General features: G+C 37.5%; 1 protein-coding gene across 1 annotated transcript in view; it reads left to right on the top strand.

Moving 5' to 3' along the window:
• ATXN10 (ataxin 10) overlaps positions 1-27,891 on the top strand; it is a gene marked incomplete at both ends in the record, with an annotated part of 99,741 nt that overhangs the window by 26,295 nt on the left and 45,555 nt on the right. Inside the window, 5 exons of the mRNA XM_080347444.1 lie at positions 1,504-1,600; positions 2,458-2,622; positions 13,111-13,191; positions 19,123-19,288; positions 24,586-24,694. Of these exons, the coding sequence (XP_080203570.1) occupies positions 1,504-1,600; positions 2,458-2,622; positions 13,111-13,191; positions 19,123-19,288; positions 24,586-24,694 (618 nt within the window). The remainder of the gene's footprint in view (positions 1-1,503; positions 1,601-2,457; positions 2,623-13,110; positions 13,192-19,122; positions 19,289-24,585; positions 24,695-27,891) is intronic.

The following is a 27,891-nucleotide window of genomic DNA, read 5'->3' as shown; positions in this document are numbered from 1 at the left end:
TTCACCAAGAGAAATAATATCCTGTTCCTAGGATTTACTCCCTTTTTTTTTTTTTCCTAGCAGGGAAGTGTTTCCATACACTAGAAAAGTAGCATGCCCATGCTTGCTGTCCTTCAGAAAAATTCTGAGTCAGCAGGGTGGGAACCAGATGGACGGGAGAAGCAGAAGGATAATGATGGGCAGAAAACAATAAAAAAGTGCAGGTGTGCAGGGAAAGAAAACAGATCTTAGGAACTGAAGCATAAAGGAGAAGATTGTTCAAAATGCAGTGTAGAGAGGACATAAATATATTTTGGACTTTAAAAATGTATATGGAAAAAAAGTTACTGTTCCCTAAGCCCAAGTGACCTTGTTTTAGATTTGCTTTCTTAGTGTTCCCTAGAGGATGTATGCCCAGACCTCTGTAGGAAATCTGTCTGCCAGCTGGCACAGCACCTTTCAAAGAGACCTAATTTTGCATTTTCAGAACCTGGCAATATCAGCCACCTCCATTTGTAATAGGCAGCTGTTGTACTATCTGTTAGTTTAATTTTAACTTTCTTTGCCAACCTATTAATAAGTGCTGGACTATTGAGTGCTGTCAATCGTGCCAGAAAAAGTGTTCTAATTTTGTAAGGTCTGTGGGTTCATGCATTTGTTTGTCATTAATTTGTATCTTTTTGTGGGCTCTAGGAAATTAACCTGTATGATGAAATATCGTCTTCCCTTATTTTAAGTCTATATTGAGAGGAGGCTGGAATAAAGCCTTTGTAGTTATAGTAGAAATCTGCCATATTAAATTCAGCATTAAAATTGGAGACCAAGTTACTTGGAGTACTGGCTTTAATTTTTCTGGGATAGAAATCAGAATGTATTGAGCACATTGTCATAGTATATAATGATTGTCCAGCTAAATAAAATTTAATGTGGGTGGCAAGGAACAGATTCAGTTCTCTTGCAACAAAATTTTTGAGCTGTCTCTGGGCAGCCTAGTGAGGGTGCCTGGGGAGCTCTCTTGGTAGCAGCCAGAGCTGCTTTTGCAGAGTTGAGGTAATGACAGGCGGCCTATTTACATTAATATAATCCAAGGAAGGAAGCCACCGCAGATCTGGAAGAGGCAAAGTGGCCAATGCCATGTAGTGGTTCAGTGTGGGGCTGCTTCAGGTTGTGCTAACTGTAGGTAGCTCCAGCCTTTCATTGATTTGAACCCATCTTAAACCTTGACAGAGTTGATGAGTTCTTATTAATCACTAATAACCTGTTTGATATTCATATAAGTCTAACTGAGGAAAAAAAAGTGATTTGTTGTGGGTATCATTCTAGACTATTTTATAAAATTATTTATATTAGAAGAGAAAATGCAAATGTTTGTGTACAGTAGCAGTGAAATACGGCACTCAAAGCTTGAGATGAATTTTGCAGCGTATAGCTGTAATGTTGAACAGTTTGTCTTATATATGAAATTTATTAGTGTTTCTTTGAATTCCTATTAATATATTTTCTGGGTTTTTTTTTCTTTTTCAGCTCTTCGTTGTAGCCTCCAGTTTCTTGGAAACGTTGCTGCAGGAAACGGAGATTCCCAGAATAGCATTTGGAAGTGTGCTTTCCCAGATCTCTTCTTGTAAGCATGGATGAGGGTTTTTTTAATAATGTAATTTCTGTGGTTTTATTCAAATCTTTTGTACATGGTAGTTGTGCCTCTACTAGCACCATGAAGGTTTGAAAAATAACTTTGGGGAGAATGGGACGGTTGAGACCATATCCTGTAGATGTTTTTTTTGTTAGTCAGGACCTTTAAAAACCCGTTTGTTCTAAGCTGACAGTGAATTGGTTTCATATAACAGAAACTGGAAGAAAACTCTGTGTCAAATGTTGAACTTTAAACATAAGCTTTATTTCAGAGATATTTTCAAGTGTTTATACTAATTTCCAAGAACACACCTTGTCCCTTATTCACTTTGCTGCTGTGCAGACCTGTCAGTATTTGTGGATCAGATGGAATCTGCAAAAGTGACTCAATCTTTGTGTCTTCCGATCCTTTTGCCCGCCACTTAAGCTCACCAGACTATCTTCCTCGAGGTGTGATGACTTGTGTGTAATGACATATTACATAAATGATTTTGTGCAGATGCATGAAAGTCTTATGTGTTTGGCAACATTTTTCCTACTGAGCTAGTAACAAAGGCACATTCATTCAGTTTGATACTCATTCTGTCTGCGTTTCTTGGAGCCCACGTGTCAGCACTGGGTGTAGAAAGACCTTATGATCACAGTATCACAGTATGTTTGGGATTGGAAGGGACCTCAAAAGATCATCATGATGACAGAAGCAGATGACTTCTGTCCCTCTTAGGCAATGACAAACTCATGATTCTCTGAAAGTCAGCAAAGAAGAACTAAACAAGCTGAATGCCAATAGTCTTTTTTTTCCTCACTCAGTTTTTACTTATTCTCTTAACTCCTTATTTTCTCTTGAAGGACGTGCCTGACATACGATGATGAGAAAATTGTTACCTATTGTTGTATGGTCCTGTTCAACTGCCTTAATTCAGAGAAAGTGAGAGAACTCCTGGATCCTGGGAACTTGACTGTGACTCTCCATGTCCTGAAAGTCTACAAAGAGCAGTTGGAGACTGAGTGGTCGTATGTATTGTTAGGTTCCTGGCTCCCCCCCCCCCCCACCTTTAAGTGTTTTTCTAATGTAAATCTTTGTATTAAAATGTCTAAGTTTGTGACACTGCTAAGTAATAAATTGAGGTCTATTTAGAAGTTAGTAATTTGGTACAGAGATAATTTTCATTATGCATTCACTGACTGTTTTGATTTCTGCTAAAATAAGACTATATTTTTGTTGAGGATATAAACAAGTCTTAAAATCATGGCCTTTTTTAATGAAACAGAGTTCTAGAATGGAAACTAATTAATACTTGCGTGCTGGTTTTTGGAGATTTTTTAAATAAAGTTAATGCAGAATATAGTCTTACAGTCTTTGATTACTGGGTCACGCTAGGAAGACTTGTGTGACTAATACTTGTGAGTACTACTTAAAGTGTAGGAGTTTTTCTTTTTTTAAAAAAAATTTTTATTTTTTTAACACCTTTTGTCTAGTGCAACATGCTGTCATTTTTATACCAAAACACAGAACGCATTTTGTTTGTGAATCTTGCACATTTCATTCTCATACTTTAAAAGCACCTAATCACTGGTTTTATTCCATTGAGTTTTTATATGTTTTGCTAATGGCCATTCCTGTAAATACTGTTGTCAGTTATGCATTTGAGAAAAGTTCTGCCCTGCATCACCAAGGATACACATTCATTTAATTGTTATATGATGGGAAAAAAAGGATAGTTTGTATGTTTTTGTAGAATTCTTTTGAAGATCGTGTTTAAATTCAACATTTATTTAGGAAGAATTGTTGGGGTTTTACTAGTTATTTAGAAAGTCTCTGAACAGAATTAAGATGATTGAATGAAAAGTAAATGTCACTGAATAGTTTGCTTTTGTACTGAAAAAGAATTACTTCAAAATTTGTTTGTGGCTGGGCTTTTTACATAACCAGGTCAATTTGCTTGGGACATAACTAGTTTTCAGAAAGCAAAGTTTCAGGATCAGGATCAGACTTCTATTTCAGAAGTGACAAAGTGAGTCTTTAGTTGTGGCATCTGTCAATATAAACACGTGAAATATTGCTTTTCAGATCATTATCTTGATTATCCTTCATTTTCCCTGTGTATTGAAGATATGCTGAAATCTGTTTTGACTGAGATATGAAAGCCAGGGAAAGTTGGAAGATGTTGTCATGGTGTTAAATTTATATTTTGAAGGTAATTGGAGAATAAACACATCATCAGAATAAATGCCAAGTATCGAGTTCCCTGATCTTTCTAGTCTGAAGTGCATTCTGTTGATGTTACAGTGAAAATGTCTTAGATCCTTTATGGATGTTTGTGGGCAGGAAAGGGTCACTTTTCAGAAAAATCTTGAAATTAAAAAGGGGCAAACTTCTATACAGGATAGAAGACTGTGCTGAAGGAAAAGAGATGGGTAGAAAAGAGTAATCCTAGTCCTGCCATTAAGGCAGTTGCAGAATGTTTGCTCTCTTAATTGCTGTCAGAATGCAGAGTTCCTTGTACAGGCCATATACAAAAAAAAGCATCTAATATCTTCCAGACATTAAGTAAATAATACGAATGGGGTTTTTCCTAGTACTTAAACGTTGTCTAGTTAAGTGTCAAAGCTTATTATCAGTTTTCCGAACTGAAAGAAAAACTAATGCGTTTGTAGTCTAAGTTTCTTGGCATTTTATAACATCATCTTGAACTGAATTATATATTGAAGTCTTTCAATAACATTGGCACTGTTTTCAAGTCAACATAGGTAAAGTGCATTCACAAGTGCAAAATCTAAACAAAAAAGTTATTGCAACAATGCACTAACAAGCATTGAATAGGTATTGAAACAGCATTACTTTGAAAGTGAAAAAGATAATTCCTTACTAGAAAGGAGCTGATTTTTCTCTGTCTTTGTAGCTCTAGAGCCTTTTTGTGATTCATCTTGTACCTGTTCCCATGTGTTTCTTGATTATCACATCATTTGTTCTTCTAATAATCTGTTTCTAATATGTCCCATCTCAGGAAACACATTTACTCTCTGCTTCTCCCTTGTATTCATCTCTTCTTACTGTGAGAATATTTGTCATTCTGAAGTTAATTTAAATGGCAAAATATGTTCTTTTTCATGTTAGATTAAAAAAAAAAAAAGATATTTCCATCCTGAAAGAAATTATGATATTTATATATGTAATATTTTTGGTCTACTTGGTGCAGAGGGGGATGTAAGAAAGCAACGTGTGTGTGAAGGACAGACATAGTTATTGTTGCTTTGAGTACATGTTTAGAATAAGTTTGGACTCTGTAGTATTGCTGCTCTTGCTTTGGTGTCCGGTTTTATCATTGCATATAATCTTTCTGGTTTGAAATAATTCATTATTAAGTCAAAGCTAAGGTTTGGACGCCTCTCTGGCTGGACTGTACAAAAAATATTTTGTCAGCAATTCATTGAAAAAGTGGAGCTGTGCTTCGGCTCTCACTGAAGTACATACCACTAGGATTGCTTAAATGAATGTGCATAGCCGCGGTATTTGCAACAGAGCCAGTACTCTGTTGTAAAGATTTGGGTCCCTTGCGCCACAGCTAACAAAGTGCACAGCGACCATTTCTAAGCAGCTGTTACAGCACTATATGGCTGAGCTGAAATACAAACTATTCTTCTTCCAAGAGGTTATGCTCAATGCTGGACTCACAAATGACTGAAATTAAGCTGTTCTTACTTTTAAAGTTAAAAATATGACTTAATTCCTGCCTACCATCTTGACTATCAGCTAGAGCATCTGGCTTCGTATTATACTGAATAAAAAGTGAATGCCACGTGTGTTTATTCCTCTTGGCTGAGCTTTTTTGCTGTCAAATGCTGCTTTTAGGCATTGAAAAATCTTTCTTTGAATAACCAGACGAGTTTTGGTTACAGGCAAAACTTTTATTCACGGTTTTATTCCCTTTTATTGTACACTGAAATTTATAAGCTAATGTTCCTCTAAGTTAGTATTCAGTGAATTCCACAAGTTATTTTTGCAGTTGCTCCCATGAACCGTTAGGACAGAGAGAGGACTTCCAGGACAAATATTTGGATTTAAGGCCATTGGCAGAGCTGTAGTCTCTCCCATGGGAGCCTCACTACTCCTTTCAGCTAGAACATGTTGAGTTTTCTACTTTTCACCCATCACAGGAGGGCAAGCACATCTTTATAATCCTTTTTTTTGGTGAATTGGCAATTCCTCCTCTGTTCGTGATCCCACATTCAAGTCCAGTTTTGCATCTCCAAGCTCGGAAAGTCCTTAGGGAAAGTTCAAGAGGAATGGAATGGAACCTCTTTCCAAGTGTGATGCCTTTTGGCTTCTTCCTCAATACTCACAGCAGTTCCGAAGGGAGAAAGCTTTGTCAGAGGAAATCTGAGCATATTCTGAGCAGTTCCTCAGAGCTCCTTTTATAGAAGCAGCTGTTGGTAGTGGACCTTTTGCAATTCCTCTTCTGTCTGCCATAACTCCCTTTCCCAGTTAAAGAAAATGAAGGAAACTTCTCTAAAGGCAGGACATAGCTTTTTGGTGTTTTCCTGCCACTTTTCCCTACTTCTCGAATCATGAGATGTTCAGTAGAAGGCAAGGATCTCCCGTTGGGGAAGAGAGAATGTCTGAAGTGTTTGCTGTGCTGCTTCCTGGGAAGGGTGGGTTATAAGGCCTCAGTTTAGCAGCTCCTGAATCTAATCCATGACGGAAAGCCAGGCCATTCACTTTCTAAGCAGTTTTTGAAACAGAGGAGAGCTATTTTGCAGATCAACATGGTGAGATTTTGAGACTATAAGCACTGATGCATTTTTAAAACGTTTGTAATTGACAGCATAACAAAAGTTGCCTCAGATCTTGAAGAAAGGGCAGTAACAGTGTTGTGGTGCATGCCTAAGTGTGTCTTCATAAGTGATACACTTTTATTAAATATTTTCTGTGGCAGGCTGAGCTAAGAAATAGTTAATAAATTAAAGAAGGAAGTCAGCTGTGTAAGGAATGCCCTGGTCAAATTTTGTGTTCAGTCCTTGTATCATTATACCTGTTTATCCAGACCATATGATCTGAAGGCTCATTTCATTAAGCTTGTGGTTACTTCTATCTCTGAAATCTGTGAAGTTGCAGAATGTAATTCAGACATTTAATAAATATCTTCTTGATGTAAGAACTGATACCTCCTCTTTCTTTTTTTAGAAGCTTGATCCTCTAAACAGATCCAAGATTTTTTTAATGTTGCTACCTTTGCCATCTTTAACACTAGATGCTGTTGCATTTTAAAATAGTATTAATTAACATATATTAGACAATGTGTTTTTAAACTACCTCTAAACTTCTAGTCAGCACAGCTCCTGAACTTGTTTCAGGCTAGCAATCCTATGACCTTCAGTACTAGGAGCTCTTCTGAAGTTGCTGCTGCTGGTTGAACTCCCAAGAGCCATAATCTGAGGAGGAAGATTGTATATCTCCAAATGATGTTCTTCAAAACATTGCCTGACTGGCTGTATACCCTTTTGTTTTGTAGCTTTTGGCTAAAATCTTAGAGCAGGAAGAAACTGGAAGTTTCCAGGACTGAAAGCTGTTGAAACTTACCTGTCTTGTCCTGAATGTTTGGATCTGTAGTTGGGCTTGCAAAGAGTGCCCAGGGCTTGCTGCTCTCAGAAAGTTTCAAGGAGTATGATGTTAACAGAATGTACTTCAAAGCATATGCATTTTGCAAAGACGCTGTCTCTGCAGCAGCAAGTAGTTTCCTTTCTTTGGTTTGATTTATGGCATACACTAATTAAATGATCCTATCTTCTTGACAGTTCTTTGCTGTGCAGTTTTCTTCTGGAAAACATGTTCTTTGCAACATGCAGCTACTATCTAGGCTATTACCTCAAACGATGGTGAAAAATTTCAATGCTGCTACAGCCTAGTGCGTGAGTGACCATTTCTGTCCTTTCTTTAATCCTAAGACCTTACCCTTTAAGGTAGGGTCTCCCTTTCAGGGGTTGGTTATGATCTGTTGCTTTTTTCTTGGTCTGTGTTTATGCATCTTTTGGTTCTGCTTCTGCCACCCCTATGTTCCATCTTCTGTTCACATGCAAAGGGATGAGCATGGTTTTTGAAGCCCTTGTGAGAAAATTTATTTTTGGTGTATCTTCTGTCTTTCTGATACACCTCTGTACTGGTATACATTTAATTCTTCTGAAGTGTTGACATGTTAAGTTGAACATATTTTAAACATGTAAGCAAATATACTTACTTCATAAGCTAATGCTCTTTTTCCGGTGCTGTGCTCTTTCAAGAGCTGCTGCCTACCAAAAGATGCTTTCTGGAAATTGGACATAACCTTCCTCTCAGGAACAGAGATGGGATACACTGTTCAGTAACTGAAATGTATTTCCTACTCACTGTGTTTTTCTGTGATTACTACAAAGGTGTGAAGAGTCCTCTGTAATGAACTCCCTTGTAGTTCCAAAGCAAAAAGAAGGCACAAGCAGAATCGCATGTCATATGTGCAGTATGCTGAAAAGGCTTGCCAAGCACTACTTTTTTTTTTCTTCCTTTCTTCCTTTCTTCCTTTCTTCCTTTCTTCCTTTCTTCCTTTCTTCCTTTCTTCCTTTCTTCCTTTCTTCCTTTCTTCCTTTCTTCCTTTCTTCCTTTCTTCCTTTCTCTTTCTTTTTCATTAAAAGCTTTTTCTTAAAACATGCAGAGAGCTGTGCCTTGGGCTATGGAAAAGTGTGGAGCCTTTAAAGAGTCATACCTCTGTGTTTCCCCACACATCCACATCCACTCCCTTTTGGGTTTGTATTAATCAACAGCAGAGAAGTGTGTCACACATTTCAGAAGCTACTGTATTTAGAAGAGAAACCAGCACAGAATGCCACGAGATCTATTTTAGAATATTGAACCTGCAAACATATGTGTTTTGTAAAATAATTAGGAAAAAGTAGAACAAAATTACATTATAATTTATCCTAACCAAGACCAATGTGTATTCTAAAAGCTGTTTATTTTAGAAATGCTTTGGTGGTTCCATTAGAGATGAGAGCATAGCTTGTGTCATCAGTTTTTCCAAGTGTGTGCATGGGGCAGTTTAGCTACTATAGAAAGAAAAAACAGGTTGTATTTTTGATTCCTGAAGAGCAAGGAACAAAAATCCTCCATTTTAAAATAAGAGGCATAATAGGCCTTTTTGGGTTCCAGAAAAACGATATTAAGAGTATGGTCAGCTGTTTGGCATTGGAAGTAAGATTTTTCTGAACATCCACTTTCTCTTTTTGAAACCACAGCTCGATGATGACTGTAAAGATTAGGATGTGGGGCACCCCCTCCCCACTTTTTGCCTTTGGTTATTTTGTCCTGGCTTATGGAAAAAAGTGTGGACAGAAAATAGTGCTCCTGTGGCAAGGAGTCTTGCCGCTGGACACAGATTTAAAGGCAAAGATGGAACTTCTCAGTAGAGTGCTTAGTTGGTATGCATATGGTGCAGAAACCAGAAAATATTACCTTTTTTTTTTTCTTACATTTTGGTCTGGCAGCTCTGTCTCTTCTCTGTCTTTCCTCTGATAGTTTAGGGTGTCCCCTGCCCCCTTCTTTTGCTCTCCAGAAAGTAATTCTTATTTTTAATTCCAGGAAAGTTAGACTTATGTTGCAGGTTCCAAGTTCAACGGTGGTTTTAAATAGTACTGACAAAACTGGAAAAGTTTCCTTAATTGTAGAGGTCTTAGTACCTTCTACTTTCTATTTGCAGTAGCGGTGTATTGGCATAGATCTCCTCAATCTTTCAAAGCCCAGCCTCACACATTTATTTATCTTGTCGCTTGTTTCTTCTTGTATATTTCATGGACAGAAGGGAGCAGGAAGTGATTGTATTGCAAGTCATCTTCCAGCTTTTTCTTGGTAGCTCTTCAGAAAAAATGATTCCAACTTTGCACATAAGTAAAAATCTCTTTTTAGCACCTTTCAGATGTAGCTATCAAATTGAACAAAAGTGTCTTCTAAATCAGAAGGCAGGTAATTACTATTACAGGTAATCTGAACTCAGTCTTCCAGACCTGCAAGTTGACTTGATGGATGGTGTCATGACTGGTAAGGAGGATGTATTCATTATGGGTAATGCCTTTTGAAGATGGAAAGATGTTCACTGCTGTACTTGATTCAGTTCAGGAGAGGAGGATTGCGATGCTCAATATTTAGTTGAGCCTTAAATATGGAATTGTTTCTTTTTTCTTTCTTTGAGCAAGAAGTACTGGTGTTTGAGTGGGATGAATTGTCTAGTTTCTAGACATCTTTGTGACAGCAAAGGGTGCTTGATAGGGTGCTTATACTCTTGTGCAAGGACAAAAAATACTTCTGTTCCTAAAATATATTTTGGTCCTAAACAATTCCTAATGAGGCATATTGCCTTTTTAACATCTAAAAAGGCTGGTGATATGGCTTTGAAAGGTTAGCTGTCTAAATTTTATTCTTTTTTCTTCAAAATTTGGATGATTTGTTACATTTGTTTGTTGAACTACAATAAAAATCGCTATTTCATTCTTACTAAATGTCTTGGATAGAATGGTGTTATTGTAGCATGATGAAAAATGCTTTTGGTTTTGAGTTTGGAAGATAAGTTTGCTCATCAAATAGAGAATCACCATGTTTTTTTCTTCTTTCTTCTAAAACGTATATGGGGGTTTTCCTCCTCATTTTCTGAGACCAGGGACACTTCTCTAAACTTGCTAATGGGACCAAATCAGCTTAATATAGAGCATGACATTTGATGATAAAATTGATTGCTTACACCCGGCTTTGATTGGAGCAAGCTTAGTGGTCATTTGGAATATACTGAGTGCAAATGTAGATGATACCATTTCATCTTGGCTGCTTCTCAAGTCCAATTTGGTACAATGCAGCCCTTGTGCTATTGTAAAGTCTTTAAACTGAACATCTCCTCTGGTATTTATCTACTATGTAAGCACTTGATTTTTTTTTAGGATTTTAGCCAAACAATTTTAAAAAGTCAAGAAAACTGGCATATTTAACACTGTTCATTTGTTACTGTGTTGCGCTTGCATAACAACTTTAATTTTCACAATTTCCTTCACTAAATTGCAGTGGTCCTCAGTTTATGCCAGTGGTTCTGCTGTTGGTCCCTGAAGGGAGTTTAAATCTCCTACCAAAGCCTTTTGTGTGCATCTGAAATGCCATATTCAGTCAGTAACCCAAAACTGAATGTCTTTTTATTTCAGAGTTGTGGATGGTCTTACTTTTCCTCATATTCTCCCCTGCCCCAAATGAAAAACAGGAGAGCTAAAGACTAAAGACATTAGATTTAATTTGTTGCATCCTTGCTTAACTACCCCCAAAACTTCTGTGCATAGCAGCAAGAGTTGAAAGTGCTTTATTCCACTACTAATTCTACTGTTATCTGTGTGCTGTATTCTTTATGATGAGTGGATAAGATAAAAGAGAAGCTTAAATACAGAAGCAGAAATTTCTGAGGTGTTACATCGTGGCATTGAAAGTGTAGAAGCATATACAAAAATATATGCTCCTTTGTTCTGAAATACTGCAAGCTCCTCAACAGTAGAGATCTAATCCACAGAATGTGAAAGATGTGTGGGAATAAACACAATACTGTAGAACATAGTAACAACTGAAATACAAGTCTTCTGCTTTTCAATAGTAATCACTAATGTGCTCCTCGTAGCCATAGATCCGTTTGTGATAATTATTGATCAATTTTCAACTAACAGGCAAATAGTCAAGAGTTCCTCAATGTGACTTTAATCATGAAAATGAAGATTTAAATTCACAGCCCCAATGGCAAAATTGAAAAATCAGCCTTCAGATTGTCTCCTTAGATGTTCTTTTGCCACACTTCATTGTCAGCTGAAATTTGTATGGTAGGAGGCTAAGTATTGGGTGTTCTGCATAACTCCGATTATTACGCTTTTTTCTTTTGCAGCTCCAGCTAAAAGCCTTGAAAAGTAAAGTCAGTTGTTACCATTCTGTGGATGGCTCGTATGCTCTGAATTGTTGGTTCAGGAATTCTAGAAGTGTTCTCCTTGCCTGCCCTGCTGATGGCTTGATTCAGTTGTTATGGCTGAGTCTGTGTTGCTCAGTTGGAATACATTTGTGCTGTTGACTTTGGGGAAGGGAAGTCTGTAGGTTCAAATTTGTGTTGGGAAACTTGAATTGATGGTACGCTACTCAGAATGCCAATTATAAGTTGATGATTCCCTACAGCTATCCTTTTTTTTTTTTCCTTTGTATGTGTGTACAAATAGTTAAAAAAAACACACAACACAAAATAGCTTTTCTTCTCCCTCTCCCTCTTAGAAAAAATCCAGTTTACAGTAACTGAACCAGAGGCTGGCTAAGTCCACAGTTACCATTAGAAATATAATAGCTATTAATCTTTTGGACCTCTTGTTCTCCTATTTCCCCAATTGTCATTGAGTATTTTTCCAAAAAATACTTAGTTGCAGCTGGAAGGCTTCTATGTGACCTTACTGTTAGCTAAGTAGTGAATTACAGATACATAAAATAAAAGGCTGTCAGCAAAGTGAAAAGTAGGGAGGAGGTGGAGGGAATATTGAAATTGGTTGGTTTTCATGTTATTCGTTCTCAGTAGCTTCATTACCTCAGAGGATGCTTTGAGATTTGACCTGTAATTATTTTATATTTAATAGGTAGACATGCTGCTTTAAAAATGCAGTTTAGTGTATATATATATATATATGTATATATATATATACCTGTGCAGCATGTATAGCACTGCCAGTACTACTAGGAATGGAATTTGAGAAGAAAAATATTTTTACATACTTTATTTTTTCCCCTAATGCTGAGAGTACGTGTTTGGGTTGAAATGAAATGATTAGCATCTGCTATTGACTGCTGAGACTGGTGCCTGGGAAGGTGATCAGTGCAAATTCTGGCATTAGCACAAGGATAGACTGACCATACCTACCTGCCTCAAGGAGTGAGATTTGGTTATCACCTTAGATTCCTGTTTCACCAGGAGGGTATTTTTTGTAAGTCGTGAAGAGTATGTTGCTGCCTGGCATCTGACAAAGAAGTTTCTATTTGTTTTGATACTTTGTTAGAATTTTTTGAAAAGAGAAATTATTTGGGCATTTCTTTGACTGGTGTGCTTAAAAACAGTGTTGTGACGAGTAGCATAATAGTTTTCAAGTTTGAACTTTGGCGTTTTGCTGAGATGCATAAACAATTGGATGAGTGGTGTTATTTGAATTGTGGTATGCCTTTTGCATAACTGTCAAAAGACTCTAACCAGCTTTCCTTCAAGCATTTGAGTAAAAGTGCACTGAATTGATGCGAAACGGCCATTGCTCTATTAGGAAAAATACTGCAGAACAATGTGCAATTATTTTGTGGCAGTTTGTATCTGTTAACACATAGGACCAGAAGCAAGTCACATGGTCATCCAGGAGCAAAAATAACCAGTACCATTTGGAGTAAATGTAGATGTTGTTTTTGTAGCACCCGTAACACTTTCTTTTCTTTTTCTTTAGGTTCTTGATTGTTACAGACCATTTGCTGAAATGTCCAGAGTTGGTAGAAGCCCTCTATGCCAAACTGAGCAATCAAGAAAGGTAACCCCAAAAACCAATGTGGCTTTTAGTATTTAGCATTCCATATAGAGTATCCTGTTCACATGATTGAAAAACTGTGTGGTTTCATAGTTGGCACAAAATCTCTAAATACATGTTTCTATGTCAGTAATGGTTTTAAATTGGTTGGTTAACATTACAGCTTAGCCACAACTGGCAGTGATTTATGGAGGGTTGCAGAATCCAGGTTGGCGCCATTACTTGGTAAAGAAATACTTAAAAAAAAGAAAAGAAAAAAAAAAGACAAGATTTCATGCCTATGTCTAGATTTCTTAAGAGCACCACACCCTGTAGTGTTTTCCAGCTGTATTTGAAATGTCCTCAGTTGTTCATAGTCCTGTTGTAATTACAATAAATTTAAAGGAAGCTGTTACTGAAGTTGGAAATGTATCTAATACTGGTTACCAGAACTGAAAAAATGTGGATGTTCAGATGCCTGTGATTACTTAATCTTTTTGTATTTCTGCTACTGAAAATATAAAATACTTCAGACAGCTTCCTTCAAGCATTTGAGTAAATGTAAATGCGTTTAGCCATTGGATTGGAAATGGCCATTGCTATAGCTATGAAAATGCTCATTCACAATTTCTTTAAGAAACAATGGTGAAAGATAAAATATTTTAAGTCAGAATAATCAACTTTGGGAAAACCTGTCCTGTGATTCTACAGCTCCTCCAGCTGTTTCAAGATCTTGTGATCTTATTTATGTATTCAGCGTGGCTACTTTGTTCCCTATTTGCCCAGGGAAACTGCAAGTTCCCCCCTATAGTTTTTGCAGGTGAAAGACAAATAGTCCCTTAATGTGTGTGTATGTGTTTGTTTTTTTCCCTGTATTTCTTTGCTGTGGCTAAAGCCACAGTGTTATCACAAATGGTGGTACAAAGGTTGATCAGAGATTATAAAGAGATGGCAGGCAATGAGACAGCATGTGATAGGTTGAGAACCATAGATAAAACACCATTAAACAAGGGATGGGAATGATAAGGAGCAAAATACTGTCTTCCTCCTTTATTCTGGCTGACCAAATGGGAAAGATGATGAACTGTGTGCTTACTGTGCCTGGAGGTAGGGGCTCCTTAACCACTTAGCAGGAAAGACTGTTTTAGGTGCATGAGCTAGATTCAATTCTTTTGGGGGAATGTCATGAATGGCAGTTTGTATATTTGCATAATCCCCTTGATGACAGCCAGGACTGGGTTAGGGTCTTCAATTGTACTTAAAGCAATAGATGTAATCAGTTTCTAGAAAGGTCTCTGCTGGATTGGTTGCACACACCATGCTACAGGTGGTGATGGGCTGCCGCAGCTGAAAGGCTTTTGGTGTACGCATCGTATGGATAAACACATGTTGGATGGCCAGTCACAGCATAGTTGCTGAATTTATTATCAATCTCACGAGTTTTTCAAATCAAGTGAACTCAAGTTTTTCAATAACATAATCACAGTACAGTTTGTTATTAATTTGATACTGCTTAATATACTGTCAAACATACGGAAGTAAGTGGTGTAGAAATAGTCCTTTTGCATTTGATCTATAGAAGAAAACCCTGTTATGACATCTTCCTCTATAAAGTTAGCATATTTAAGAATGCATTCTTTTGGGATATATGGGGAGAGAAATCCAATTCAGATAAAAACATTTTGACTGTCATTAACTGGAGAAAAAAGTAACCGTATAAACCAAAGCACAGGGAATTCATTGTTTCAAAACGAGACAAGGAGCCTTCACCGCAAGAGTTGCCGCATTGGGTGTCCAATAAGGCTGACTAAGTCATATAAATGAAGAACAGGACAGATGTGGTATTGAGGTGTCTGGGGAAAGCAGCTTGAGCTCATGAATATATGGTAACTCTCAGTTACAGTATTCTCTGTCATACACATTAAACACACTTACTTTATATGTATTTACTGAAACAAAATTTACTATGCCGAGAAAGCTTGCGAATACATACGTTAGTGGTGACTCCTAAAGTTGGCAGTTGCCTTAGATAACCAAAGTGTATGCAGTTGTGTAACCGCAGTTATTTGCACTATTCACAGCATTCGCACTATTCAAAATATTTCCTGTAATTGAAACGTAGTGCATTTGTGATGCTGTGGCCATGGTGTGTGCCATGAAGTAGTTCTTGTTGCAGAAGTGGATCTGGAATCTAAATTTTCAATTAAAAGACGAATTCCTGACTTCTGAACAGCTTTCTCTTTCATTTCTAGACAAATGTAAGCACTTCAGTGTTGCATGTCTGAGTTTGCAAATGGCCTGAAATAAACACTGTAATACTATGATCAGCTTTCTTAATGGTATTCTGGCTTTAGAAAGTGTATGATGATGTGACAATGCCTGCTGTTTCTCTGCAAGTGATTATTGCAGAAACATATGGCTATGGTATTGAGCCAAAAGATTATAGATTCTTGAATTCTTTGCCAGATTTGAGATTTCCCAGCACATGTGTGCAAGTGTTTGGCAGATGTATTTAGAAAAATCTTGCTTTGCTTTAATCTGAGTTAGCCTTGAGCATGGACAATGTAAGTTAATGCCTTGATAGTCTTAATTACCTTGTAAAATCTTCAAGATGAGTACCTCCATGTTGTCTCTTTTAAGAAGGGCTCTTGCTTTTATTAACAGCAACAAAAATGGAATTGAATCCTTCAGGTGTTTTTAAGATGCTCAACTACTTGCATCTTTAGTTTTGAATTTTGTGTTGTTTCATGTGAAGTGTTCTCACTGAATGATGGAGCCATTGGTCCAATTACCAGCAGGGCAACAGGCACTCAAGTAGTGTTAGCGACACCACTTCTTGCTTATGTTCAGCTACAGGGCTGCTAATGCCGACATTATGGTAGGTTTTTGTTCTTGATAAAGTTCACAGGCACAGAATAGTTGAAGGGAGCATTGGATTGTAGTTCTTCACAAAGTCGACAATTTTCATTTAATAGGATGATCACAAGTACCATTTGAAGATGAAAGAATTGGAAAATTTCAAAGACAAACCTAATTTGTCTTAGAATCATTGCTGTCAGTGAAACATTTCAGGAAAGAGAAGTCCCAGTTGCAGAGAAAAAATGTCCCAAGTGTCTTGCACTTGCTAATAGGTTTTAAACCGGGTATGCTTGATACAAAAATTGTTTGGCAATAATAAAATTGATAGAGTTTTACAATACTACTTTTAAACAGGCTTAGAAGGACTTTTGCAATAATGAGCTTCCAGATTTAAATTGCACTTCAATTCTCTGGTTTACTTGCAGACTGTAGGAGACAGCGATGTGTTTTACAGATGACTGCAAATACTTCATAGTAGTTGTTCTAAGTTCTTGCCAATTTGATGAGCTTCATGAAGAACTGGATTAAATTTGACTAAGGGGAAAAAAAAAAAAAAAGGCAAGAGATTGACAAGAGATTAAAAACCTGGAGGTTTTTAAACTGAGATTGGACATGGCACTTAGTGCCATCATCTAGTAAATGGACTGGAGTTGGACCAAGGGTTGGACTTGATGATCTCTGAGGTCTTTTCCAACCCAGTCGATTCTGTGATTCTGTGACAAAAAGTCTTCCTAAGTGGCGCCTAAGGAAATGAAGATGACATGGCATGATCATTTCCAAATCGAAATATAATCATAAATATAATATACAACATTAGATTTTAGATCTTGAACTCAGTGTTACAAAAATTCATGATGAGGCATACTTAAACTGGTACTAACAGTTGTCATATCTGTTGTACTTTGCTATAGGCAAACAAGTAGGAGTAAACTCTGTTATCTGAATGGGTGAACAGTTGTGCGATATTTTAAAAGAAATGAGAAAATTGCATTGTGTGGGAGAACTAACTTGGAAGAATTCGGGTGAGTCTTGGGAGAAAACTGAGTGAAACAATAGAAGAAAGGAGTGTAAGGGAACTTGCACCAGAACAAAAAGTGTTGGTCTCAGGAAATTGTTGGCTGAATGGCAAGACTTGCTTGAAATTCAGGGGAAAGATGGACATGTCGTGAACGACTGTGCCTGGAAGAAAACTCAGGAAAATGGTTTTGACATGAATGCTTAAAGAGAACAGAAAACAGGAAATTACATACAGGTGGTGTTTTAATGTCACTCCTATTTCTCCGAAAGGATTATGGTTGTCTAAAAGGCCACCCAATTATATTGCAAGAGGAAGAGTAATGTAAAATGTTCCCCTATTGGCAACAATTTCACCTCACAAATACATTTTATGCAAGTATGTGGTGACCCTCCAACTTCTTTACAGAAGAATTCCATGTTGTTGTTAAACATGTATTATTTGGACTATTGGTGCAACAATAGCTGACTGGAATTCTGTTGTAGTATTTTATTGGAATAATTCCCATAATCATAAAGTCTGTGAGCAGCCTGTGTTCTTAGTTGAGCATATACTTGAAAGGCTCTAAACTTGGTAAAAACTGGCATATAACATCTAGTCCTGTCTTGGGGATGAATGACGTGTCTGTGTAGTTAACTTAATTTTCATATAGCATGCCCAATCTGAAAGGCTTCCTTCAGTTAGGTTTGTTGGGTGACTGGACTTCAATAGTTTGGAGATGGGTGAGGGTGTGGTACCCAGGTGTGACCTCCAGAACAAACAGAATGACTGCTCGGTGTTAGGTGCTGTGTCACATACGTAAGCAAAGCCTGTGAGAGAGGATACCAGTGTTTGACAGCCTTCTGTCTGCCGTCCACCCTTTCCCAAATGGTGCTGGGTGCTTTTCTGTGTTGAAAAGCTTTTTGTCCTCGCTCAGATAATTGTTTAAGGCAGCTGTATTAATGACGTTGAGGGTTGAGTTTAGCAAGAACTGAGTAGCTGTTACATGATTAATAGGGCTGGGTTCTTGGAGGTTAATAAAGCAGTGGCCATGCTTTTTCCACAGAAAAAGACATTTCTCTTCCCCTTGTGGCAACCTGCTTGGTAAATTAAAAAAAGAAAAAAAGAAAAAGCATTTGAATTATTCCACATGTTTAAATGTCAGTCCCTCCATCTGAATTGCAAATATTTTACTGAAAGAAAACCCTGAGCCTGCTCTTGAATTCGTTCAATAAATAGCGCTCTTTCAGGCTGAGAGAATTACAGTGGGACTTCGCTAACCCATGTGCTCCTCTGCGCTGGGGTTGACCTGGGAGCCTGCAGGAGGATCTCTGCCCTGTGAGAGTGCTGCTTCCACAAAATACCCCCAGTTTGCCCTAACAACATGAAGAGAGATCTGAAATAAAATTAGTTTAAAGCTGTTAAAATAAATGACCCAAGTACATTTTATAGAGTGACTTCGTTATGTATCCACTTACTTGCTGGTTTAATACACTGAGTAACTCTTACTGGGTACATGAGTAATTGGCTTGGATTTACTGTGGTCCATCCAGTGGCAATTATAAAACAGCTGTAAGGAACTGAGTGTGCATATCAAGTTTTATTTCCCCTGTTCCTGCTCAGAATGGGCTTGGGGTTGGGGAGGAGAATTAGTGAAAGACTGTGTCCAAGGCAAGGGCTATGAAAAGCTGGTATTTTCAAAAGGAAGCTGTCAAATAGTCCAAGTTTATTTTGCTGAACTTAACAACAGCTTTTAAGAGCTGTTTTGGTGGAAATTTTAGACATACGGAACATGTAGTCGCAGTAATGTTGTGTTAGGCCAGAAGAAATTAGAAATTGAAATAGGCTTGAGAAAAATATTGACTTGACTGTCTGGCCAGATTGTATTAATTGAATGATGAATTAAATTAATAGTTTGCAGAAATAAACCAGTGAACAGAAACTGATTTTCAATGTTCTTAAAACCTCTTAATTTTTAAAAATCAGCTCTGTCACTAGCATTCTAATTGTGTATATAACTTTTAGCAGCTGTATCTGCTTATTCTATGTGTTATGCTATATGGCTTAGTGAATTTGCTTAACAAATTGTTTTCTGATTCTAGAGTTACTTTGTTAGAGTTGATGATGGCCAAAGTAAGTGAGAAGAACCCAGTTACCAGTGAAGAAATGAATGTGTTCATGAGACATGCCAACTTCCTTGCAGGCTGTTTCCAAGAGAAATGTGAAGCTGTGCTCAAGTTAACTTCAGCAGCAGATGCAGAAGACGAGGTATGACTGATAAAAAACATTATAGTACTAGAGTCTGAAGTGAGTCTTCATTGCCACTATTACACAAGTGGTCCTTGTGTACGGTTTACCTTATATTAGGAAAACAGTGGCAGAGTTCACAACAGTCTGTGAGACAGCAGCTTCATTTTGCTTTTAATTTGGGGTTGACAAAGAATACCATACTTTGAGACAGAAATAAATCTATCGTGTTGTTAAAGATCTCAAAATTTAGAAAATGTTCAAGTTGTCACATGTTTGGATATTTTATTATATTGTTAGTAAGGATCACTTCTGTAATTTATTTGGGTTGTGAATTGTATTTCCCCACAAAAATGGTGTAAATGTGGGGGTTGTTGTTGTGGTGGTGGTTTGGTTTGGGGTTTTTTTCTGTTTGTTTTGGTTTGGTTTTGTCTGGTTTTGTGTTTGTATTTTTGTTTGTGTGTGTGTTGTTTTTTTTTTTCCTAATAGTACTAATATAAGTAAAATCTGGGGAGGGTTGTGGTTTTTTTGTTTGTTTGTTTTGTTGTTTTTTGGTTTTGTTTTGGTTTTTTTACTTAAATAAATGATCATAACTTGACAATTAATACATAATTAAGGTCTCAAATACTAGTTCTTTGAAAATGCGTTTGGTTATTTGTAATGAAGGTGTTCTGACGTGTTTGGGACCTGGAACATTAAGTTCTGATTATGGAGAGTTGTGGGGGGTGTGTGTGTGATTAGGTCTGTGCAGAGGAGCTGTCTGAAATGTCTAGTGATCCTCCCTGTGAGTGAGGATTTTGTCCCTGACTCTTCCCCATATCCCAGTGATTTGGGGCTCTCTGGAGGACCTTGCATGGCTCTGACAAGACACCAATCCTGGGGCCAGTCTGCATCCACAGCATCAAGTTGCAGAGCTTGCTGGGCTCTCAGTGGCATATGGCTCCTGTCTGCTGAGTACCCAGACACTTGCCCCAACTCCAGTCCACTTGGACAAAATCTGTTATTGCTTCAGGCTTAATGAACTGGTTCTGTTGAGGATGGCCACAATGAAGTCCAAACATGAGGAGTCGCTTCTTTCCTTTGAGGGTACCAGAGCACTGGGAGAGGCTGCCCAGAGGCTGTGGAGTCTCCTTCTCTGGAGACATTCAAAACCCACCTGGACACATTCCTGTGTGATCTGCTCTGGGTGAACCTGTTTTAGCAGGTGGGTTGGGCTAGGTGATCTCCAGAGGTCCCTTCCAACACCAGCCATTCTGTGATTCTGTGAAGTCCCTTTGCAAACTAAAGAGGAAGGCTTTTGTGGGTCACAGATGGCTTGTGGGTCGCACTTTGCGAACCTATGATGCAGAGCTGGGTCCTGGATGGCCTGATTTTATTTCATCCTTATGAAGTATCCAAGAGTTTCTGGCTACTTGCCACACCATGTAGTGCAGTAAGGAGGTTTAAACCATCTAAGGGTAGAGGTCATTTCAAATGATCTGGTCTTCTGTTTTCCCTCTTACTTTCAACAAGTGCTTGAAGACCTGACGATGCCTTTGGGAATACAGGAAGCAACTTGCATCATAACTTGTAGTAACCTTATTTGTGCTATTAGGTCATCATCTTGTGAGCAGACAGTGCCGGGTCATATTGGTCTCAGTTCTTGATCCCTCTCATTCAGATAAAGTTTTAATGTTTTCAGCTAATTTGCATGAGAGTTGTTTCTGTTTGGTTTGTGGTGGTTTGTTGTTGTTGCTGTTTGTTTTTTGTGTTTGTTTGTGTTGTGTTTTTGTTTGGTTTTGGGTTTTTTTAAGACAACTAGCCAGAAAACTAAAAGCCTGAGAATCTGTTTTGCTCAAACACAGAATTAGTCACTGATTCTCACTGATTAATCATCCTTAGTTTCAGAATTCTAATTAACATATTTTCTTAATATCATAAAAGTTTTTTTTTTAAAAAAAGTCACATCTAGCTTCTCTCTTAGCAAGTGACCACTGTGGTATGTTGAAATTATGTTAACCAATATATGTGTAGTCAGAAGCATTTTATTGTTAAAACAAAACTAACCTATAAGTTTCATTTGCAGAAACTCTTGAGAATGGCTATCATAGCTCATTTACTATCAAATTGAAAAAATACTCATCTTTAAATGCATTTATATGATAATGTTACACAGTGCTTTACTTGTTGATTTTGTTTGTTTAACTAGGCACAAGAATTTAAAATGTATGTTGGGAGGTGTTACGTAAAGATATCAAAAAACACTTAATGAGGAGGTGATAACAACCACACAGCAATCTCTTCTTAACTGTCCAAGAAGCACAGCTTCTCTCCCCAACTGCCTAGTCTAAGTTATGGTAGAAAACTTAAGTACTTCTGGAAAAGGTATTGTCTTGGCAGTAAGAGGACATATACTGAGACAACGGCATTTTGCTTCCAGCCCTCCTTTTCTCTCTTTTGTGCCTTTTTTTCCTTCCCACCCAGCCCCTTTTTTTATTTTTTTTAATTTTTTTAAAATCCTGCATGGTTACTTTCCAAATATTCTGTGGTTTCAGTTCTTGGAAAAAAACCTTTGTTTGGGCCTTGCAGAAGGAGGTCTCTGTCCAACTTGAAGGTGCTGGGACAGCTGTATTGAGAATATTACTGTATAACTTGCCCTGCTTTTATCCTTCTCTCACATAAACACATCGTATAGGAAGTTGAATATCACTGTTTGGGAAATGTGGATCATTTAATGAACGCAGAACAGAAGTCATAGTAGTTGAACAAATGGAGAGCAATGACAAGAATAGTTTTTAAAAAGTGTGTGTATATGCATATTGTGTGTATATATTTATTTATAACATATGCTTGCCATGGGAAAAGAGAAATTCCAGCTTAAATTTCTAGAACTTTATTTTCGTACTAGAAGTGACCGAAATTGGCACCAATTTCTTCTCAATTATATAAATATTTTATTTTTTGCCCAAGAGTTTTACTTTACATGCACAATTACATTTTTTTTTTCAGTTGACTCTGTCATTAAAAATGCTTTAGGCAACATCTGTGATATTAAAGTAAACTGTGCCTGGACTTTTCTGTGGCCCTGTAGCCAAGAGCCTTGGTCAGGCGGTGTCTGTACTGGTAAGCTGTCTTAGCCTCCAAAACTGGGAGGCCACATTTGAAAACTGCCTTTTGGGAACAGTCCTTGAACTGGCCTGACTCCTAAAATGTTGTCTGGGTGTCCCATCCACTGTTTAAATTTATTATATGTAGACACTGCCTATTTTCCCAAAGGAACCTCAGGTCGTGTAGCTTCCATCTCAAACCAATGAAAAGCTAATCATATGCTTCTGCAGTGCTTAAACCAAGGTCTAAAATAGCTTTTCCATTATAAACCTGACTTCAACATCAGTTTGCTTTCACTAACATTCAACCATACTTGCAAAATAAAACCCTTCTCTGGAATTTAAGTTCTTATTTCATCTCATTATAAAGAACATATTTTCTGAGTCTCTCTCAAAAAATGTTTATTTAAAAACTCTTCAATTATTTCCTTGTTTACTTTTCAGATTAAGTCCATATCAAGATGGTGGTCAGATTTCAAAATATTTTGGAGTTCAAACAGCATCTTGTTGCTGAACTTAGAAATGAAGTATTCTGCTTTGTTCCCTGTCTTTTGTACAGGTGGAAGGCAAAAAAATATGGAAAGTTGGGGGGGAAAAAAACAACAAACAAACCCAAACCAAAACCTAGATATGTCTAAACACTTTCATTTTAAAGTATCAAATTTCAGGTGTAGATGAGAATTTGGGGGATCTTTTCTGCTCTTTAAATAATCTGCTCCCCTTTTCAAACCTATTTGAAACAGTTGCTGAACTGAGCCAGATGGTGGGATAAGAGAAAGGGAGAGATGGCAGTATAAAACCCTGGAAGAAATATGTAGAGGACAGTGAAGAAAGGCATTAAAAATCAAAAAGTGGGGAGAGGGGCTAAAAAGATGAGGCTGAGAAAGGAAAACCCACACCTTGTAGTATCCACTGCTACAGACCTTGCATTATGTACATTGGCAATGGAATACATGTAGGCAGCTGGGTGGTTGTACCTTACTGGTGTGATTTATAGTTGCATATTGATACTTGTTTGCTTTATGGTTATAAAGCGCGTAACCTTTTCGTGTAGGTAGGTGTTAAGTGTAGGAGCTGAAGAGGCTTTTGGTCAAGCTGCCATCTTGTAACAATGCAAAATGACTTAAAAATTTTAAATACCTCCTTACTGTCTGTGAAATACACTTGGGGTATTCTTACTTTATAACAAGGCAATCACTAATGTATTCAGGGGCTGGTTTTGTTGGAAGAAATTTATTGAATAACAGCAGATGAAAATATGAAAATAGGACCTGGACTATACTAATTTATTGTCTTCAAGGAGCATATGAAGGAGCAAAGAATTAATTTAATTGTAGCACTTAATCACTGAACGCTATTGTTGATTATTTTGATTATGTTATATTGATTTAAAAAATATTATACTGTGGTAAGTAAATGTCTCTTTCTCCTGGACCAGACAAAACAGGAATAGTTACTGTGACCTGTGTCTGAGCCTTTTCAAGGCTACTTGCAGTTTATGTACCACACCTTGTGTGGAATCATCTTGCAGTCACAGTCTGGTTCTTGAGCAATATGCGGTGTTCCAAATATGCCACACGCTCTGAAGGTAGTTTCTCTAAGTGCTGGATTGTCATTATAAGCATGCATCAACATAGTCTGTGAGGAAAAAATAGTTCTCTGGCTGAATAAATAATATGCAAATAAAATTGTCTGTCTCATACCTAACCAAAATGCTGCATCTATGATCCCAATCCTATTTACCCAAGAATAATGTAAATTCTCGCAGCCAAAGTTCATTTGACCACAGAACTTTACAGAATTCCTGCGGATAACAAATTGGTGTCTTTCAGGCAGTGTTTGTGTCTTTAAAGTGGGACGCTCCTACTGAATAAACTCAAAGAAAACATTTATACAGAAATAATTTTCTCAGCTAGTAATTTTCTGCATTTCTGCTTTTGGAAGCTACTGTGTTTTTGTTAAAATTTTATCCCTTATGGCTCTGTTTTGGTTTCCTCGTGAATTTTCAGGGCACATATGACACTGTTTGACTGTAAAAAATAAGTTATTGCTGTCTAATACATTATTGTTATTGTAGAAAGATGTCCGCATTTCAAATACATTTATTCTTGGCAGTTGAGAAGATCTGCAAAGAACCTGAAGTGCTGAGAGTTCCTGTCCTCTGTTTAGATCGTCAGTTTTATGTTTTTATCCTTCATAAACCCTTTTCAGAGATGTAATTTTCATTTACAGGAAGCACTGGTTACAATTCGTCTTCTCGATGTTCTTTGTGAAATGACATCAAACAACAGGCAGCTGGAACATCTACAGGCTTTGCCTGGTTTGCTGGAAACAGCCATAGGTGAGTGAAAAGCCACAGAGTTTATTAACTGTTGGCTTACTCCAAATCATGTTGCTCTGTGAATGAAAACATGTTTTTCCACAGTTGGTGGTAATTATGATTCTGACCTTTTAATAAAATAAATACATAGGAGATTGAGTTAATCTACATTTTCAAATATTTAATTTGTACCTGGAATTTTTCTGCTTCTCTACTTGCTCTGTTAGCTCCTATTACTCAACAGAGCCTTGATTCAACTGTCAGCAAGGTGTTATTTATACAGTAAGAGTTATGCAAAGGACAACTGCTTCCTATTTTCTTCTGAATGTGTGTGGAAGAATTTCCTCAAGAAGTAGAAAAAGGACTTCTCCATGCCTGTTCCCTTCTCTTTCCTGAATTCTTGAAAACTGAGACTAAGTACAGTTTGAATGTTCTTAACCAACTTCAGTGACTTTTAAAGGTCAGTTTGAAAGAAGTTTTCTTCTGGTAAGAAACAACAAGTGAAGGGCTGTACACAAACGAAAATTAAGCCAGGATGGTCCAGAGAGTCCCTATACACTTGGGGAGGAAGGAAGAGGACATATATGTATGCTGACCTGAATCTTAGCACATTCTGAGACTGATGTATCCCACCGTTTTCTGAGAAAATTGTAAAAGTTTATGGATTTTAAAGAGAAATATGTAATATTTTGGCTTAAAATACCAAAAGGCTGACACATCTGTTAACTATGACTGAAAAACAAACAACAACAAAACTCAAACCAAACAAACCAACAAACCTACCAAAAAAACAACAATGAAAAGAAAGAAACAAACAAAACCCCACTCCTAAAACAAGCAAACCTCTATTTTTGATGACAGGTTCATAGTTATTGCTTATAGTAAGGTGACTAAAAAGATCTATTTTGTGTGTGCGTGTTTTGAGGAAACTCCAGGTTATGCATTGTATCATCTGAGTGCTTACATAAGTCTTTCAACTTTAATAAGAATTTTGAAGAGGTGCAGATCAGTTGAGTTCAGCAGCCTGTAGGTCCATCCTCCTTTCTCTGGCTGTGCACAGACTGACTTTTCTCCAGAGCTGTCTCCAGGCTAATGAAATGTGTGCAGGCTAGAACATTGCTACCATGTGCATTGTACATGTTTCCCACATGCCCTCAGCCAACAGGAATTTATCAACTCCTATAGTTTCTATTTAACACTGCTTTTGGTTACAAGACTCCTTTAATCCTGGATTGGCAACAAGGGTGAAAAACTTTATTGATATTGACCTTCAATATTTAGTTCTGAAGACTGGAAGAATAAGCATAGACCATACAAAAGATTTTCATCTAATAGATCTTTTGATGAAACAGTTCTTTTCCTCTCTTTATATAATGAGAAATTTCCTATCGGAAATAACAAGAAGACCGAAAGATGTGAAAAAATCTGAATGATCTTCTGAGTATCAATGAAGGAGTGTGTTTTGCCATTTTCAGTAGTTGTTGGATTAAGTTAGACGGTAATACTGCAGTGTTAATAATATTTTCAGTACTGTTAACAGTTTCATTGCACAGTGTTTGGGGAATATCGCCAGGCAGGTAAATGGTCTTTTGAATTCAAGGGCATTTTGGAAGAATTGCTCTTTGGGATAATGAGAGAATGGCAGACTGAGATGTCCTTTGGTTGAGAGCATGGGTGACATCCTTGGAGCAGTTACTGTGTTGTGCTGATGTGCAATGTTTGAAAGGAGCACTGATCTCTCTGGGTTGGCATCATGCATGGAAGGTGGCTGCTTTTCTTCTACCTTTTCCTGTACCTCTCATTCCAGATGGGTGCATTGCGTGTTGCATTTTTTTCTGCACTATAATAAAAATGTAATAGTTTTTTTTTTACCTTTTTTTGGTGTGTGTGGGGGGTTTTTTGTTGTTGGTGGTTGTTGTTTTCAATCCTTATTCAGGGTTCCCTCTTAAGGGCAGGCAAAAGGTTTGGGAAGACCACAGAATTCCTGCTTGGGTGTTTGCGTGTCACAAAATACTAAGACTATAAGGCAGGGGTGTCAAACTCCTTTTCACTGGGGGCCACGTCAGCCTCGCAGTTGCCTTCAAAGGGCCGAGTGTAATTTTAGGACTGTACAAACAGTGGCCCCCAGTGAAAATGAGTTTGACACCCCTGGTATAAGGCAAGGGAGCACACAAAGTGAATGCCCTGAGAAGGATGCCAATTTTTATGAATTTACAAAATCAAACAAATTTCTATGAAAGAAGATTGTGTTAAAAGCTATTTTGTGATGACTCTTTTAGGGGCAATCAGGAGATCAATTGGTTTTTCCTAGTTCAAAATACGAACACTTATACATGGTATCTCTAATACGGGAGGCCTCCAAACCTTATTGTAGTTTCATGATTTTTAAAAAAACTATCAAAAATGTGGTTACTTCTTTATCAGCACAGGGATGTTTTTGTTCTCCTGTATCAGCCATATGGGAGTGAAATTATAATATGAGGACCTGTGAAGTTTCTTCTAGTTTAAATCCAGATCTAGGGCCCATGCCACCATGGATATTGTTTCATTTAGAGCAGAAGGAGCGTAGGGCTTCATTACCGCCCTGTGCTATGGCCTGGTTTTGCCACATCTTTATTGTTCCTATGTAAGTTGTATGAAGCATCTTGGGACAAGGGCATGCCAGGCCATTTATTACTATTGCAGGTTGCTTAGAGGAAAAATACATCTTTGTTTTTAAATATAGGCACAGCCTTTAGTGAGTTGGCTTCTCAGCTGTACAGGTTCACAGGTGTTCACGTGATTTCAACTTTTGTTCTGGGTGTAGTCTCTTTGTGGAATGTTGTTTTCATAGATTTTAGTTTCACCTCTCCCTAATTTCTCTCTGGAGTACTGTAAAAAAATCCTAGTTGCTGTGAACTAGCATTTACCATACAGAAATATTAGTATTTCTCAGTTGATGAGATTGTGGTGCTGAAGGATTTGTAAAGGTGTCTCAAAGTGCTAAATGTACTCGAAATACTTTCTCATACTAAAGAGCTAGGAACAGACTGGAGAAGAGAGAAAAAAGTGATTCTGGGATTACTATATGGTACTGCAACAAGTTTGAAATAAAGGGAGTTTTCTAAAAACCTTGTATTTAGAAATGTATTTATGGTGCCAGAATCATCAACAGCCTACAAATTCTGACTCATCAAGCAGAGACCAATAGCACCAGACTTCAGATACTATAGAAGTGC

The sequence above is a fragment of the Nesoenas mayeri genome (assembly GCF_963082525.1).
Source record: "Nesoenas mayeri genome assembly, chromosome: 1".
NCBI classification, from domain to species: domain Eukaryota; kingdom Metazoa; phylum Chordata; class Aves; order Columbiformes; family Columbidae; genus Nesoenas; species Nesoenas mayeri.
Note: the sequence above shows the minus strand (reverse complement) of the source record. Positions and strands in the feature narration are given on the sequence as shown.